Source organism: Carassius auratus, chromosome 1 (assembly GCF_003368295.1).
Source record: "Carassius auratus strain Wakin chromosome 1, ASM336829v1, whole genome shotgun sequence".
Lineage (NCBI taxonomy): Eukaryota > Metazoa > Chordata > Actinopteri > Cypriniformes > Cyprinidae > Carassius > Carassius auratus.
In genome coordinates, this window is record NC_039243.1 from 22,870,272 (window position 1) to 22,889,212 (window position 18,941).

At 36.4% G+C, this 18,941-nt stretch overlaps 1 protein-coding gene across 1 annotated transcript in view; it reads left to right on the forward strand.

Annotated features, from left to right (window-relative positions):
- LOC113103294 (partitioning defective 3 homolog B-like) overlaps nt 1–12,692 on the forward strand; it is an 80,494-nt gene extending 67,802 nt beyond the window's left edge. The window contains exons 8-12 of the mRNA XM_026265973.1: nt 596–1,029; nt 3,563–3,702; nt 4,030–4,155; nt 10,418–10,603; nt 12,027–12,692. Of these exons, the coding sequence (XP_026121758.1) occupies nt 596–1,029; nt 3,563–3,702; nt 4,030–4,155; nt 10,418–10,603; nt 12,027–12,119 (979 nt within the window). The 3' untranslated portion in view covers nt 12,120–12,692. The remainder of the gene's footprint in view (nt 1–595; nt 1,030–3,562; nt 3,703–4,029; nt 4,156–10,417; nt 10,604–12,026) is intronic.
- Nucleotides 12,693–18,941: the final 6,249 nt, after the last annotated feature.

Sequence of the window (18,941 nt, forward strand, 5' to 3'; positions counted from 1 at the left end):
GCATATAGAACAGTCTTTGATCAGTATGTTCCTTGGTACCAGTAAACACCATATAGTTGGGCAAGTTTATTATTTATTTTGCTTATCAGTATTAATAAATTAGTCATTTTGCCAGCATTAAAAGCTATAACTCGTATGTTAGAGTGGGCCTGATTTGTAAAATACAAGCTGAACGAATTTATACAATGTTTGTAAAACCTTGAATTAAGCTTCAAAATATATTTATTTTTTTATTTTCAATGCTATTTTACTCATGTTAAAGTCAACATGAATTTCCACTTATTTTCCATCTATTTTCTAAATGCATCTTAACAATCTCGTTGTGAACTACCTGTAAAATCTGTAATGCACCACACTCTCTTGGCTGACAATTTGAACACAAGCCCATAAAGGTGAATTCCACGTAGTTCTTTTGTAGTAAGATGGAAGTGCTGAGAAGTGATTCCCACTGGAAGTCCTTAAGGGAAAAGGCTCTTGAATGGTGATAATGAAGAAGGCTGTTGAGTCTTCGAAGCACTAAACACCTTTTTATTCACATTATCTACAAATATGCATTACAGTACAGTAAGACAAAGTTTCACTCTCAATGTTTCAGGTCTCAAGAGGTGTTTCGCAAAGCCATGTCTTCACCCACCATACGTTTGGAGGTGCTTCCTGTCGCCAACAAGCTCCGCTATGAGAAGAGCCTCATCGGGCAGCTTTTCAACAACACTGAACCAGACCCTGTGGTCCCTAAGGTCAAGAGTCCTTTCTTGGTTCATAAACTCATAAGCAATACATCTACGCCATCTCCAGAGCCACCTGCCTCACAAACCCCGCCCCAAAAGGAGGAGGAGATTCAGCCTGCAAGACACACCCCCATTGAAACAGACCATCGCAGAGCCACGCCTTCTCCTCCGGTCAGTGCGTCACCCACCCTGAAAGATCGCAGCGAGAGCCCCACCCCCAAAAAGACCCCTGCCCTAACCACACTAGTTAATACGAACAACAAAAAGCCTGGGAAGAAAATGAAGATCGATTTGAAGAAAGGTAAGCTGGATGTGAACTCAAATTTGAACCCACTGAATTTAAAAAAAGTTCCTACTTACAATCATTCTTCCTGTAGCATTTTTTTCACTCAAAAATATGCCACATTATGCAAGTTAAATGAGTCGCAAATGTCATTTTATCTTGATTTCAAGCTCGAATAGTGGAAACTCCACCCAGTTGACCACAAGGTGCCATCATGAGCTGTCAAAACTGCTTCCTTATTTTCTCACCTCTCTGTCTGTATCCCTCCTCTCAGCTGATTGACAGCTGCTTTTGTTTAAAACTTTAATGTCAGGTGCTCTTCTGGGACTCAAGATTTCATCATTTGCCGTCTTTACTATGCTGGATTGGCCGCTATCCTTTATGACATCTCTCTCTCAAGTGTGTGAGAGAGAGACTTCAGTAATTACACGTGTCCCTGTGGATGAGAAACTTAAGGGAATAGCTTTCTTAGCATGATTAGGTCTTAGGCCTCTTTTTTTTTCCTTTCTTCTCTTTCTGTGTTTCTGGATAAATGTGCTTTTAATTACTATTTTTTAATTTATTTAAATTTACAGCTTTTAATTTATGCAGATTTTACAAACAATAAATAATAAACAAGCATACAAACAAGCAAACAAATAAATGAATGCTAATTTTGAATAAAAAAAGTATTTAGTAGTATTTAGTAGTAGTGTAGTCTTAGCAGTATAAGAAACTAATAATGCTAACTGGAATATTTATTTTCTTAATATATATATATATAAAAAAAATATTTATGCAATAAATTCTAAACATAAATATAGATTTTAATGTAACAAATATAATGCAATAAATATAAAATCCAACAACAAAAATTAAAATAATGTGTACTCCTATCTATATCTATAACTATATATATTTTAGTATGTATGCACTATTTAATAAATATACCAAAAAATTATATGAAATATATACATAATCATGTCCCTTACGATTTTGGGGTGAAATATGACCCTGACATATTTCTTATGAGATTCACTCTTCCATCTTTTTCCAGCTTCCAATGTCTCTAATCAGTTTTTTTTCAGACCACACCCTTTGTCATTGTTTCTAGCGCTCCTCTTTCACACCATCTCTCTGTCTCTTTCTCTTTTTCTCTCTCTCCTCATCCTGCATCCTGCTCTCTGCATCTCTCATCTCCTGTAGATGTGTTCACGTGTGAAATTAAAGTGCAGAGCTGTCTAATCCCTGTAAGGAAACATTTATCAACGTGCAGGGTTGGAAACAGAGGTGTTCAAACCTCTGCAGAGAAACCAACAGCTTAAACACAGGTTATCAGTCCAGAGTGCTTGAAGGCTATCATCAGCATGCCACTGACCTTTTGACCTGATCTTGGATCAGATAAAGCTGGATATAGTCTGTAAAGATCTATGAGGGTCATAACAGGTAACTGGTGCTTGTGCTCTTATTATATTGTATGTAGATGTATATATTCTCTACATAATTTTCACCATCTTTCTCTCCAGACATCAGTATCTACTATTGAAAAACCCATATTTGTAGGCAGTAATTTTTTACCGGAATTCAGTGATAATAGTGACACTCTAAGCAAATTTCTTATTAAATGTTTTAGGAATGGATATAGAAAATGAATGCAATAATATTGGACAAAGTAATTTCATGTTTTATGGTTTCTGTAATGTCAGTTACAGACTTTCAAAAATGAATAGTGACAAAATCTGAATTCAAATATTAGAATTTAGATTTCGAGAAGCCTTTTAAATGGAACTTTCATTGGCAGTTTTCTTTGCCAAACCTTCAAATTGAATTTTCATTGGCAGATTTCTTTGAAAAATCTTCACATAAAAAGAATCTTGGAAATGAAAATGAAAAACATCAAATGCTACAAACCTCTTAATAAAAAAAGGTTAAAATATTCATTGCAAAAAAAAAAAAAAAAAAAAAAAAATGGAGGGAAGTTAAGTTTTCACTGTGACAAGCTTTTACAGTAAACCTAAAAAAAAAAAGCGTGAGTGTTTGGATGTCCTGCCCGATGATACTAGCCTATATTACCACATACACCTGTGAGTTCGCCTGTAGATTGTGTCTTTTTTTTCTGCGACTAATAAAATTTTGTTCGACTTACGGCTAGTCAACTATTAGGGCCGCCCTAATTCTTTATTTTCTTTTACGTTTCTTTTAAGTTTAAAATTTGCATGGGTATTTTTACTTTGCTAGTCAAAAAATACAACCACAATTAAGACATGAGCTTTTAAATGATATATTTCGCGACTCAACTTTATAACCGTTGACATCCTTAACTCTTAAATCTATTGTGGAAGGGATTTTAGTGGAACAATTATGTAGATTTTCAACATGTCTTTAAAAGATCTCAATTCTATTTGGTACTACAGTGAGTGTGAACTGTGGGTGTAAATTCAAGCACACTTTTAATATGACTGGAACGTAAAAAGAATATTATTTTGCATCATACAGGAGGGTAAGATATGTTCAGTTCAGGTTTTCTGGTTCACTGGGTCATTAAATGTTTCTGGCCTTCCTCTGTTTGCAGGTACTGAGGGCCTAGGATTCACCGTGGTAACCAGAGACTCATCCCTTCATGGTCCAGGACCCATTATGGTCAAGAGCATCATGCCCCGCGGAGCTGCTGTTAAAGATGGACGGCTCAAGTCTGGAGACCGTATCCTGGAGGTATTACATGCATCCTGCATCAATGCAATCATGAGAGAACAACATGGAAAATTGCAAAATCGCAGTTTATTTATGGGAAATTAAATTATGCTTTTCCTTTCCCACCAGTCATGCAATCAAAAGGTATTGTTTTAAATTCAATTTAAAGATATTGTCTCAGAAAACGTAATGCATCCTTGACATAATTAGGCCAATTGTCTGTCTTGTATTGCACCTTGCCATGAGATGGAATTATCACTGACATGTTTTTCATCTCTGAGAAGTCTAAATGGAACTTTTGCTGTCTGTTTTGGCAGTTACAAGAAATCTTTTTCTTTCTTTCTCTAGGTGAATGGAGTGGACATCACAGGACGCACACAAGAGGAACTGGTGGCTATGCTGCGGAGCACCAAACTGGGAGAAACCGTGTCTCTTGTAGTCGGAAGACATGAGGAATTTTTGCCCAGAGAACTGGTAAGATCATTTGCAAACCTCAAGGCACAACGAAAATGAATGGTACCTCGAATTATATCTAAGAAAACCACAATGTTTGTATAATGAAAAATGTAAACTTTGGTTTGGAAAAAAAAATGGGAACATTATATTTTAAGGACCAGTTCTCACTATTAACTAGTTGTTTATTAGCATGCATATTACTAGCACACACACACACACACACACACACACACACACACACACACATATATATATAGCACATATTAATGCCTTATTCTGCTTGACCATATTCTAGATCCCTTAATTCTACCTCATTCCTAGGAATTTGAGGCAAAACGTGTAGTTAATAGTGAGAATTGTCCCCCAATGTAAAATGTGACCAAACAAATTATAATAGTGAAATTTTATATACAAACATATATATTTACACGCATATTTTATGGCAAATCCAAACAACCATATAAACCCAAGCAATCCCCTCCTTTACACTGAAAGTGTTGAATCAGCTTGTGACAGGAACTTGACAGCGGTCTAACAGGAAGCCTCGGGCCAGTGCTGGTCCATCTCCTCTCACAGATGTTGATCGCTGACCTAATGTTTTTCTTTTAAACATCAGACCCCCTTTAGAGTAAAAATGCAATTGTGGCACCCATTGATTCCTCATCAAAGGAAGAAAGACCACATCTCTTTGTTGTGTCCAATTTTATGACATCATGAGCAATTCAGTTCTCCATTATAGATCAGTGGTCTATATTCAGTTCATTTGCACCGTAGTGTCTGCTCATCAAAGGCTTCGGGTTTAGAGGGGTCACATACACAAACAATCATTTCTCTCATGCATTACTTAAATGTAAATGGACTGTATTTATATAGCGCTTTCAACAGACCCCATGGCCATCCAAAGCGCTTTACAAATTGCCTCACATTCACCCATTCGCTCACTCATTCACACACCGACAGCGATGTCAGCCATGCAAGGCGCCATCCAGCTCGTCGGGAGCAGCTGGGGTTAGGTGTCTTGCTCAAGGACACCTCAACACTCGGTCAGGTGGAGCCGGGGTTTGAACCACCTGTACAAATCAGGCCATAACTGCTTTATTAATTAAACTCCACAGACCTTGCCTGAGCCATATATAATATATATTGCATTTATTTTGTATTTTATTATTTTTATTCTATAACAAAATTTACTTTGAAAACAAATACAAATATAATATTATATTTCATTATTACAATATACTAATTATTATTTCATAATATTATTTATTTATATAAACATTGTGTATTGAATTGCTAATGTAAAAAACGAATGCATGGTTACATTTGCGGTTTATTAATGGATTTAGCTGTTTTGTACTTTGTTAAATCTTTTCTGTGCTAGATTTGTTCAAGAAGAGCAGCTGTATGTCATTGACACTGACTATTATTGGAGCATTAATTCTGGTTAGGCACAAAAAGCGTCCTAAAGAGCTTCTCCGCCGTATCTATTCAGAGCGAAAAGATGCTTTCCACCCTATTCAAACTGAAAATGGTTTAGCTGTGCCACTGCTTAGCCAGGGTAAATTACGGCAGAAATTCGGCTGCAGGCAAAAGGAAAAATGACACACTCGGGAGTAATATTTTTTCAGAGAATGGAAGAGTTTGAAAAGATATAATGACAGTGTTGTGTAGATTTCACATTTCTGCCTTTTTTTTAGAGGATATGCGTGTATGTGTGTGTATTTGTATTTCATTCCAACCGATGAATGCATGTTAACCTGAAATATCCTCCATAAACTTCACACAGAATTCGTCCCACTGACCACCAACCAGTGTCAACAAAAAAATATACAATCTTAATTCCCAAAGGTGGATTTGGCTAATAATCAGCCATTTGCAAAAAACAAAAAAAACAAAAGCATCTTTTATAACGACCTGTGAGAATCCAGCAGGAAAATAGCTTATACCATAAATGTCCATCCTGTTAACATGTCCAGTTGGTGATGGATAAGTCGGCGTGACTTGTGATCATTGACAGAGTTAAAGTCTTGTTTTTCTGACTGAATCCCTGTGGGATCTGGTCGATGTGACTGCTCATCCTGGATACGCAAAAGCAAGTGCTAAACATCCCGCCCTGCTGGAAAAACCATCTAAAATCATCTTACGTCACAAACTAGTTATGAACTGGCATAGGATGGTCTTGCACTGGTCAGAGCTGATTATTAAACGATAAGGTACTTGAAAGAATACCATGGTACATTCCCAAAAACATAGTCATTTTTATCAATTTAAATGTTGTTATTGTACTGTATTATCAGCTTTGGGGAGAGTTAAGCAATAGCAACGATGGAATGTTATTTCAACCATATTTTGTCATTTTATTTTCGTAAACGTTATTTGAAACATTGAAGTCAACATGTTTCTTGCATTTAATAAGTGTTGTGTATTTTAAATCTGATGAACGGTGGTGGAGTCGCGTGTTTCTTTTAAAGAGCATCTGAATCATTGTATAGAAATTCATTTTCAAGTATCAAACATATACAAGAGTTTGTGGGCTTGTTTTGAAAATGTATATTAAAGAGATTGCTTTGGCAAACTATAAAAGTCTAGAGATGACCATTGCATTAAAGCTAAGCCGACTGGATTTGGCATCAATTTGTCATGTACTGCACTGTAAAGGTAAATGAATGCAGTATTTGGAATTAATTTTTTCAGGAACATATGAATTATACCTGATAGCCAGCAGCAATAAATCAGCCAAACATCAAAATTGTAATGTTATTTATTTTTTTGTTTTTATTTTGTGCCCACTAGACATGTATTTAGATCTTTTCCAGCATGGACTGCAAAAATGTCTTTTTAATACAATAATAAAATGGCTTTATTTAGTGATTTTTGTGGTGTTCCACTAGACTGTATATTCAAGCTAAATGATCTAAACCAGTGTGTTTATCCGAGTATATTATATCTAATACCACCACTGTAATGTGATATTCTCACGGGAAATTTGCTGTAAAAGCTGAATATTTATTTTTGTAACCGATTTGCAGTCATAATCTAGCCTCTGAAGGGCCTTTATAGTTAGATGTTTGAGCTGCTGTTCTCCGCCATTTGATTCATATAGGTTTTCTGTGAGGATGCACATTGCACACAGTTGCACTCACAGAAGAGAGGTCGGCCACAGGGCTGGTGGAGCCTTTAGATGTCCTTGAGATGGTCTCAATATTAATTTCTCTTCCTACACACAGGATGTGTTTTGCTTTTGTCTGACCTATTTAATTATATTTGTTATTTGGGTCACGGCCACTTCTTTCCAAACTCAGTGGGCTTTTTAAAAAAGCTTTGAGTAATATAAACTGTAACTGTACATGCTTTCATGTGAAAGCAAACGGCCTTCTGACATCAGTTTTAATTTAGGTCAGTATCTGGGTTAAGGTGCATTGACTTCCAACCAGGGCATCAAAACACATTTCCCGTGGATTATTTTGGTGTAAATGATACAAAGACTTCCTCTCAAAATTCTTCCTCTTAAAAGTTCTCAGATGTTGATGATATTCACTGAAGTATCAGTTTTGTCTTAGGTGTTTCTCCTGAAAAAATACACACACACACACACACACAAACACATGCATATATAAATTAGTAATATTACTATTGATAACATTTATGAATATTAATATTATCAGTTATTATCAATGGATATTAACTGATATTATCCTGTTAGTATAATGTATAATATATTATCCTATATTAATGTCAGTTAATGTTGTTTATTTCTATTAAATATTAATTTACATATGATTATTATTATTATTTGAAGAAGACATTTTCTTATGTTTGTTACTGTTGATATTTATGATGTATTATATTTTAGTTATTACATATTAAAGCTGCAGTAGGGAACTTTTGACACTCTAGCGGTTAATAAACAGAACTGCTTGCGTCTTGCGGAAGAACATCGTAGCCGGAACTACTTCTCTCTGTTTATGTCTATGAAGAATCACAAAGGTACTGGGTTACTCCGCCGCGGTACCCCCGAAGCAATCTAAAATAGTCAGATTATAAACACTTATTATAGGTGCACCCTAGTGATTCAGGACAGGCTACAAACACGGTTTGGAAAATGGATTCATGGTGTACTCGCTTATTATATACATTTTTCTACATTTTGAACACAAACAAAGTTACGGACCGCAGCTCTGATTGGTTGTTTTTTTACCGGGAGCGATGGAGTTTCTGCAATGGCAATAGGACCACTGGGAGGAGCCAGAGGAGCTTGATTTTTTTCACAGATTATCTGTCTCATATTCTACTGTCAGGACATAATGACAGGTTTAACAAATATGTAAAAAATATATATTTACAAAAGTTACCTACTGCAGCTTTAAGTGGTATTTATATATATATATATATATATATATATATATATATATATATATATATATATATATATATATATATATATATATAAATCATATTATCGATCAATATAAATATGAATACTATATAGTACTATAATGTAATTACTCTTAGTACTGACATGAATTCATATTAGTGTCAATATTAGTCCATTAGTATCTTTTTAATGTTAATTCTTAATAATATACTGTAATATGAATGTATTCATACTTATCTATTGACAGTTAAGTGATATGGATATATTGTAATTTTTTATCATGTTAATTAATATGTTAATGGTTATTAATACATTTATTTATTTCAGTTTAGGCTATTAATTTTAATTAGTAGTAGTTGTAGTTAATATTAATGTTAATTGCTAACACTAATGTTAATATTGTTATTAATTTAGAGTTGCAGGTGCCCAAATATGGTGGATATGCGTTTCCCATAGGCCTGTGTTTATCTGTCAGTGCTGATTAACTCATTCCACTTATTCTCGACACGGATTCTTTATTACTCTATAGTGCTGCTGACATTTTTTGCCAGCAATACTCATGTTCTTTAGTTAAAACAGTCCATCATACTGAACGTATGAGAGGATATTAGTGTGTATTTGCCCTCAGGAGGTCATCATGTGATGTCTGGGCCTCAAGTGTCGATAGGACCACCAGAGCGTCATCTCCCTCCTCATGTGAGGAGGCATCAGACAATCTGATATTCTCGCTGGACCCAAAGCTTGACCTCACTAACAAACAGGCCTTTTATTGTGTGCTAAAACTCTGATTTGTAGTCTGCCTCAGGCCATGTACGACACATTATCTTCAGTAAGAGGACATGCTAAAAGGACTACTTGAAGCTTTGCCCCATTGGCCCTCCTATTTTTCATCATTAGCTCTTACTTAATGCTTTTTGCCCAACTCTGTGCTCCTACAAAGTCATTTTTGTTTCTTTTTCCCCTGGCCCATTTCCATAGTAGCTTAGTAACAGGATGATGCTGTTGCTTAATGTGGTTTCCAGGAGGATGTCGGTCACATTTAGGCATTGCACTTTATTCTAGCTCTTTTTGCCATGTTTTATTGATGTGATGGTGGATAGAAGAAGGAAATGATGTGAAGAAAGGTCAAAGACCACGGCACTGACACCCTTAATCTCTTTGATATGATGTTTAGGAGTCAATGCAAAAAGAGAAATGAAATGTGTGGATGGTTGTGTGTGTATAAATGTGTTCAATAATGAGATATTATTCAAAAATTTTGTCCCCAAACCCCTCCCTCCCAAATGGATCTCTGTCAAAAGCTTTTTATGTTTCATTGTGAACTGACTCATTCTCATGCTCTTGCAATTTCATGTACAAATCAAATGACCCCCAACGTGTTTCCTGCCTCTCCATTAGACATGCATTCATTCCATCCTAATCCTGCTTTATATATTCATCAATCATTGGTGCATTTTGGTACATCTGGTTTCATTTTAACTGGGATCCATCTCTAAAATAAAAACTTTATTGCATTTTTTTAAAAAGAAATGTGTACTTTTATTCAGCAAGGATTCATTAAATTGAACAAAAGTAAACCGTAAGGACATTTTAGAATGTTACAAAAAAATTATATTTCGAATAAATGTTGTTTTTTTTTTTTTCATGATGCATACATTTTCCACAAAACTAAGCAACTGTTTTCAACATTAATAATACTAGACATTTTTCTTAAGCAAATCAGCATATTAGAATGATTTCTATAGAATCATTGTCAATAAAATTACATGTGCAGTAATGTAGTTGTAGTCACTGGGGTAGTATACTAAACCGGGATAAATGCTGAGATTTATTTGGTTTTGAAAGTCAGCTGAGATACTGACCTAAGTGTGTGTGTGTTTGTGTGTGTGTGTGTGTTATTTGTAGAAAGGAGAACCAGCAGGTCCACTTCTGTCTGAGGACGGGCGAGAGCAGCTGATGTTTGAAGTTCCTTTGAATGACTCCGGCTCAGCTGGTCTAGGGGTCAGTCTGAAGGGTAATAAGTCTCGAGAGACTGGAGAAGACCTGGGCATCTTCATCAAGTCCATCATCCACGGCGGCGCTGCACACAAGGTAAAGAGCAACCCATTCATCCAACGTCCAGCCATCAAAGAGCTTCAGTCATGAAAGTCGCTTCAATCCTGTGCATGTCACTACAGAATGGCTCAGTAGGGTTGAGCCGATAGACGATAATATAGTGTATCGATGTCAATATCGTGTGTCGACGATAGTTAGAGATATTAACGATAGCAGATGTCTCTGTCGATAGTCAAGACGATATTAGGCTCATTCTCCTATTAAAGGGTTAGTTCATTGAAAAATCAAAATGATGTCATTAATAACTCATCCTCATGTCGTTCCAAACCCGTAAGACCTCCGTTTATCTTCGGAACACAGTTTAAGATATTTTAGATTTAGTCCGAGAGCTCTCAGTCCCTCCATTGAAGCTGTGTGTACGGTCTACTGTCCATGTCCACAAAGGTAAGAAAAACATCATCAAAGTGGTCCATGTGACATCAGAGGGTCAGTTAGAATTTGTTGAAGCATCGAAAATACATTTTGGTCCAAAAATAGCAAAAACTAAGACTTTATTCAGCATTGTCTTCTCTTCCGGGTCTGTTGTGAGAGATTTCAAAACACAGCAGTTTGTGATATCCGGTTCGCGAACGAATCATTCGATGTAACCGGACAAATACAATCGGAGTTATTAAAAAAAAAAAAAAAAAAAAAATTCCTGGCTTTTCCTAGCTTTATAATGGCAGTGAATGGTGGTCAAGATTTTGAAGCACTAAAAAATACATCCATCCATCATAAAAAGTGCTCCACATGGCACTGGGGGGTTAATACATGCCTTCTGAAGTTAATCAATGATTTTGTGGTGTAAGAAAAAAAAATATCCATATTTAAAACAATATCTTTAACCACCCCCCTTGCTGTGTGGAACACTTTTTATGTTGGATGGATGCACTTTTTGGGGCTTTAAAATCTTGACCACCGTTCACTGCCATTTATAAAACTAGGAAAAGTCATGACATTGTTTTTTAATAAATGTATTGTATTTCTCTGAAAGAAGAAAGTCTTATACACCGAAGATGGCTTGAGGGTGAGTAAATCATGGGGTAATATTCATTTTTGGGTGAACTATCACTTTAAGATTCTTTAAATTCAAGTTGAACATTTGGTTTGCATAATATCAATAAGCAATTCACAAAGCAATATTTTACATCGATACGAAAATGCACATTGATGAGTTTTCAGTCAAAGTTAATCAGTCCAAATATTTTCAGATTGATCTGTCTGTAACTAGTACTATGATTAGGGAAGCAATACAATCCTTACTTATTATGTAGAATATACGTTATTATGGTAATTGTGATTCACCCAAAGTGGCCTTAAACCACAAAACAAAATTAGATGAATGATGAAAAGTGTTTTTTTTTTTTTTTTTTTGTAGCCTTTTTAAGTGGTTTGGGATATGCTGTATCTGTGATTATAGGTGAACTTCACCAAATGCTGTTACAGAAATATGAATACTCCTCTCCTCAATCAATCCAGCCAGGCAGCAGGTGTTGTGTCTGTGTGTAGATAAGGGCACATCTACTGTCTCCTATCAGCAGTGTAATCAAGAGTGGGCTCACAGGTGGAGCTGCATCTCTGGCCTCTATCAGCACTCCAGTGGAGAGTGGGCTCAGAGAGCAAGCTGCATCACAGGCCCCCATCAGAGAGACGCTCAAAGAAATAGACATTTTCAGAGGCTGAGCTCTTCATTTGACTTCTGATGTTCACCCTTATCACTCTCTCTCTGGATTCTGTTGCTCCTCTAGCATTTACACTCCGGGATTGAGATCAAATGGGCATGAATTTTAAAAACTGCATGCTCATTTCTGCAATAAATTGTTGTATTATTCTGCCAGTTAATGAATTAAAACATGCTGAAGGCCATCTTGGGTTGTGAGCTTCCAGAGTGTCTGCTTATGTATGCATGAGTATATTTACTCAATAGATGGACACAAGTGTTTGTGTCCGTTCTGCCTGAGACCCCCTCCCAGAGCGGTATCGGTGGTCTGCGGTCAGTGACCTCGCCCAGGGGTCAGGTTCATCCACTGTGACACAGACTCTCAGGAGTCTTTAGCGGCTCCAGTGGCTTTTAGCTGCTAATTAGGGGTTCAAGCACGCAGTGCTGAAACCCTATTGTATTTGTTAGGATTTTTATTAGGGGTTCAAGCACGCAGTGCTGAAACCCTCTTGTAATTGTTAGGATTTTTATTATTATTATTATTCTTCTGCCCTAGAACTGAAAGTGCAGCCCAAACCGTAAGGCCTAGAGAGCTGAAATTTGGACAGATCGTAGAGCTCATTTTGGGGAGAACTTATCAAAGTCTCAGCCCAATCGGCCTAACGGGGGCGCTACAGCGCAAAAAACTAAAATTTTGGACATTTTTGGCCGCAGATCGTAAACCGTTAGCCGTAGACTCAAAAACAAGGCATCGTTGCAATCCTTGGGTTAGCCCGAACAAAAGTGCACAGCTGCATTTTTTGCTCTACGACGCACCGTTTTCTCGCAAAATCGAGCTATATCCGAAACCTACTTTTGCGAACTAGTCCTAGGATTTTTAACCAATCGGAATCAAACCACTTCAGAAATATTCCCTGGACACTCAATATCAATAATTATCAAAAAAAAGTTGAAATTTCAATTCTTACGCGAAACAGTACACCAAAAAGCGTCTATGCTAACGTTAGCCAAATGCTATTTTGACTATAACTCTTGAACAGAATGAGATATCTTCACCAAACTCGGTACACATATGTATAAGCTCAATCTTTGGTCAAATAAAAAAAAATGCGCAGCTTTGCCACTTGGGGGCGCAATAAGATTTAAAAAACACATAAATGGCTATAACTAGGCAACCGTTCGCTCGATCGACTTGAAAATTGGTATGCAGTGTCTTGGTCTGAAGGGGCACAAGTACCTATGAGGACATTTGCATATCTCAAAAAACATGGCCGCCATTGGCCAAACAATTTTAAGCACCTATTTGAAAGGGTTAACGGATGTTGATCGGAACGAAACTCACTGGGTACGTTCGACTCATGAACCTTAAGGTCTGTAAGAATTTTGAAAGAAATCGGCCACTAGTTGGCGCTAACGAGTTTAATGGCTCTGTAATCACGTGGTGTTTCACATATCAACACAATATGCATATCATTTGATAGATCTCCTCATAATGCACAACTTTGCCTCAAGAACCATTGCTGTCAATCAAATCGTTCAATTGTTATTTACATATATGTTAAAAACCTACTTTTGCGAACTAGTCCTAGGTTTTTTGTCCGATCGGGACCAAACCACTGCAGTAATATTCTGTGGACTCTCTAGATCAATAATTATCAAAAAAATGTTGAATTTTGTCCTTTGGTTAGCTTTAAATGGGTAATTTAGAAAAGGGGTGTGGCCAAACATACCCCAAAGCCTATAAAACCTAAACGAAAACTCAAAACTTTATGAAACTCGGTGAAAACATGTAACACGTGACTCTTAACAAGCATGCAAAGTGTCATGGAGATCGGATCATAGGTGGCGCTGTAACAGTTGAAAAAGCCTCAAAAACACACATTTTCAATAGAAAATGATTACAATTTGTAGGACATGTTCATACATTCACACAAACACTAGATATTCATATCATATAATAGATCTCCTCTTTGTGAGCAACTTTGCCTCAAGGAGCGAAGATGTCAATCAAATCGTTCAATTGTTATTCACAAATATGTTAAAAACGTACTTTTGCGAACTAGTCCCAGGTTTTTTACCCAATCGAAACCAAACTACTGCAGTAATTTTCTCTGGACTCTCTAGATCAATAATTATCAAAAAAAATGTTGAATTTTGTCCTTTGGTTAGCTATAACTGGCTAAATTGGAAAGGGAGCGTGACCAAAGTACCCAAAAGCATATAAAACCTAAACGAAAACTCTAAACTTTATGAAACTTGGTGAAAACATGTAACAGGTGACTCTTAACAAGCATGCAAATTTTTATGGAGATCGGACCATAGGTGGCGCAATAACAGTAGAAAAGGTCTCAAAACATAAGATTTACATGGTAAATGGCCTCAAATTGTCTGAAAATGCTCATATATTCACATAAACACTAGATCTTCATATCATATGATATATCTCCTCATTCTGAACAACTTTTGGGACCAATGTTGTCAATAAAGCTGTTAATTAAATATTCAAGATTATTTTAAAAAGTTACTTTGGTAAAGTAGTCCAAGGCTTTAAGCTGAAAATCAATAAAACCACTGAAGTACAATTCTCTAGACTCTGAAGGTCAATAATTATCCAAAACATGTTGAACAATTGCATTTGGACAACTATAAACCAGTGATTGTATAATATGTTCTTTTCACAGTGTACACAAAGGCCTATTAATACAAACAGAAAGCCCACAAATTATAAAAAAATGTGTAAAATAATGCCTAATTTCATTCTAAACAAGCATGCAAAATTTAAGAGAGATTGGGCAAAAAACATTACACTATAACAGTTATGTTTAAAAACAGTGTTGTTTGAGTAAATGCAACCACTAGATGGCAGCGGAAGACCACTAATGGGCTCATTCAGCAAATTGAAACAGTACTTTTGAGAAGATTTATGAATTCATGCCTAAACAATAAAAAAAAAACACTGTTACAACATTTTAAATCTCACTGAGTTAAAAGTTTTCCATTTTGTTCATACAGACTTATCAGTTTTTAAAATTTTGCCACATTATGATTACAGTGAAACCTGAAAATGACATCCAAACTCTTAAAACTAGTTTAATCATTTAATTTCAGTGCGTGTGTGTCTGTCTGTCAGCCTATTCTCCGTTTTGGATGTGTTTAACTGTCTTCCATACATCCAGGTTGGCTCAGACCACCTCAGAGGCCTTAATGTGCTTGAACCCCGTAAATGCTGCTTGCAGCTTTAATTATTATTATTATTATTATTCTTCCGCCCTAGAACTGAACGTGCAGCCCAAACCGTAAGGCCTAGAGAGCTGAAATTTGGACAGATCGTAGAGCTCATTTTGGGGGAGAACTTATCAAAGTCTCAGCCCAATCGGCCAAACGGGGGCGCTATAGCGCAAAAAAACAAAAATTTTGGACGTTTTTGGCCGTGAATCGTAAACCGTTAGCCATAAACTCAAAAACATGGGCATCATAGCAATCCTTGGGTTAGCCCGAACAAAAGTGCACGGCGCCTTTTTGGGGTCTACGACGCACCGTTTTCTCGCAAAATCGAGCTATATCCGAAACCTACTTTTGCAAACTAGTCCTAGGATTTTCAACCAATCAGAACCAAACCACTTCAGAAATATTCCCTGGACACTCAATATCAATAATTATCAAAAAAAAGTTGAAATTTCAATTTTTACGCGAAACAGTATGCCAAAAAGCGTCTATAGTAACGTTGGCCAAATGCTATTTTAACTATAACTCTTGAACGGAATGAGATAACTTCACCAAACTTGGTACACATATGTACGAGCTCAATTTTGGGTAAAATAAAAAAAATTGCGCATCTCTGCCACTTGGGGGCGCAATAAGATAGAAAAAACACATACATGGCTATAACTAGGCAACCGTTGGCTCGATCGACTTGAAAATTGGTATGCAGTGTCTTGGTCTGAAGGGGCACAAGTACCTATGAGGACATTTGCATATCTCAAAAAACATGGCCGCCATTGGCCAAACAATTTTAAGCACCTATTTGAAAGGGTTAACGGATGTTGATCGGAACGAAACTCGCTGGGTACGTTCGACTCATGAACCTTAAGGTCTGTAAGAATTTTGAAAGAAATCGGCGACTAGTTGGCGCTAACGAGTTGTATGGCTCTGTAATCACGTGGTGTTTCACATATCAACACAATATGCATATCATTTGATAGATCTCCTCATAATGCACAACTTTGCCTCAAGAACCATTGCTGTCAATCAAATCGTTCAATTGTTATTCACAAATTTGTTAAAAACTTACTTTTGCGAACTAGTCCTAGATTTTTTGCCCGATCAGAACCAAACCACTGCAGTAATATTCTGTGGACTCTCTAGATCAATAATTATTCAAAAAAATGTTGAATTTTGTCCTTTGGTTAGCTGTAAAGGGGTAATTTAGAAAAAGGGGTGTGGCCAAACATACCCCAAAGCCTATAAAACCTAAACGAAAACTCAAAACTTTATGAAACTAGGTGAAATCATGTAACAGGTGACTCTCAACAAGGCTGCAAAGTTTCATGGAGATTGATCCATAGGTGGCGCTATAACAGTAGAAAAGGTCTCATAACACAAGATTTAGATGGTAAATGGCCTCAAACTGTTTGAAAATGCACATATATTCACTCAAAAACACAAAATCTTCATATCATATGATAGATCTCCTCATTCTGAAAAACTTTGCCTCTGGGACCAATTTTGTCAATAAATCTGTTAATTAAATATTCAAGATTATTTGAAAAAGTTACTTTGGCAAAGTATTCCAAGGCTTTAAGCTGAAAATCAATAAAACCACTGAAGTACAATTCTCTAGACTCAGAAGGTCAATAATTATCAAAAACATGTTGAACAATTGCATTTGGACAACTATAAACCAGTAATTTTATAATATGTTATTTGCATAGTGTACACAAAGGCCTATTAATACAAACAGAAAGCCCACAAATTATCAAAACTGTGTAAAATAATGCATAATTTCATTCTAAACGAGCATGCCATATTTAAGAGATATTGGGCAAAAAACACTAAGAGTTAAAAGGATTAACACATTGATGTATGAGAAATTGCCATTTATAACCACTAGATGGCAGCGGAAAACCACTAATGGGCTCAATCAGCTAACTTAAACTGTACAGTTGAAAGGATGTAATGCCTAAACAATACAAAAAACACTCTTACAACATTTCAAATCTCATTGAGTTAAAGTTTTCCATTTTGTTCATTCAGACATATCAGTTTTTAAAATTTTACCACATTATGATTACAGTGAAACCTGAAAATGACATCTAAAATCTTAAAAACGAGTTTAATCATTTAATTTCAGTGTGTGTGTCTGTCTGTTAGCCTATTCTCCATTTTGGATGTGTTTAACGGCCATCCATATATGTCCAGGTTGGCTCTGACCACCTAAGATCCCTTAAGTGCTTGAACCCCGTAAATGCTGCTTGCAGCTTTAATTATTATTATTAGGGGTTCAAGCACGCAGTGCTGAAACCCTATTGTATTTGTTAGGATTTTTATTAGGGGTTCAAGCACGCAGTGCTGAAACCCTCTTGTAATTGTTAGGATTTTTATTATTATTATTATTCTTCTGCCCTAGAACTGAACGTGCAGCCCAAACCGTAAGGCCTAGAGAGCTGAAATTTGGACAGATCGTAGAGCTCATTTTGGGGAGAACTTATCAAAGTCTCAGCCCAATCGGCCTAACGGGGGCGCTACAGCGCAAAAAACAAAAATTTTGGACATTTTTGGCCGCAGATCGTAAACCGTTAGCCGTAGACTCAAAAACAAGGCATCGTTGCAATCCTTGGGTTAGCCCGAACAAAAGTGCACAGCTGCATTTTTTGCTCTACGACGCACCGTTTTCTCGCAAAATCGAGCTATATCCCGAAACCTACTTTTGCGAACTAGTCCTAGGATTTTTAACCAATCGGAATCAAACCACTTCAGAAATATTCCCTGGACACTCAATATCAATAATTATCAAAAAAAAGTTGAAATTTCAATTCTTACGCGAAACAGTACACCAAAAAGCGTCTATGCTAACGTTAGCCAAATGCTATTTTGACTATAACTCTTGAACGGAATGAGATATCTTCACCAAACTCGGTACACATATGTATAAGCTCAATCTTTGGTCAAATAAAAAAAATTGCGCAGCTCTGCCACTTGGGGCGCAATAAGATTTAAAAAAACACATAAATGGCTATAACTAGGCAACCGTTCGCTCGATCGACTTGAAAATTGGTATGCAGTGTCTTGGTCTGAAGGGGCACAAGTACCTATGAGGACATTTGCATATCTCAAAAAACATGGCCGCCATTGGCCAAACAATTTTAAGCACCTATTTGAAAGGGTTAACGGATGTTGATCGGAACGAAACTCACTGGGTACGTTCGACTCATGAACCTTAAGGTCTGTAAGAATTTTGAAAGAAATCGGCCACTAGTTGGCGCTAACGAGTTTTATGGCTCTGTAATCACGTGGTGTTTCACATATCAACACAATATGCATATCATTTGATAGATCTCCTCATAATGCACAACTTTGCCTCAAGAACCATTGCTGTCAATCAAATCGTTCAATTGTTATTTACATATATGTTAAAAACCTACTTTTGCGAACTAGTCCTAGGTTTTTTTGTCCGAT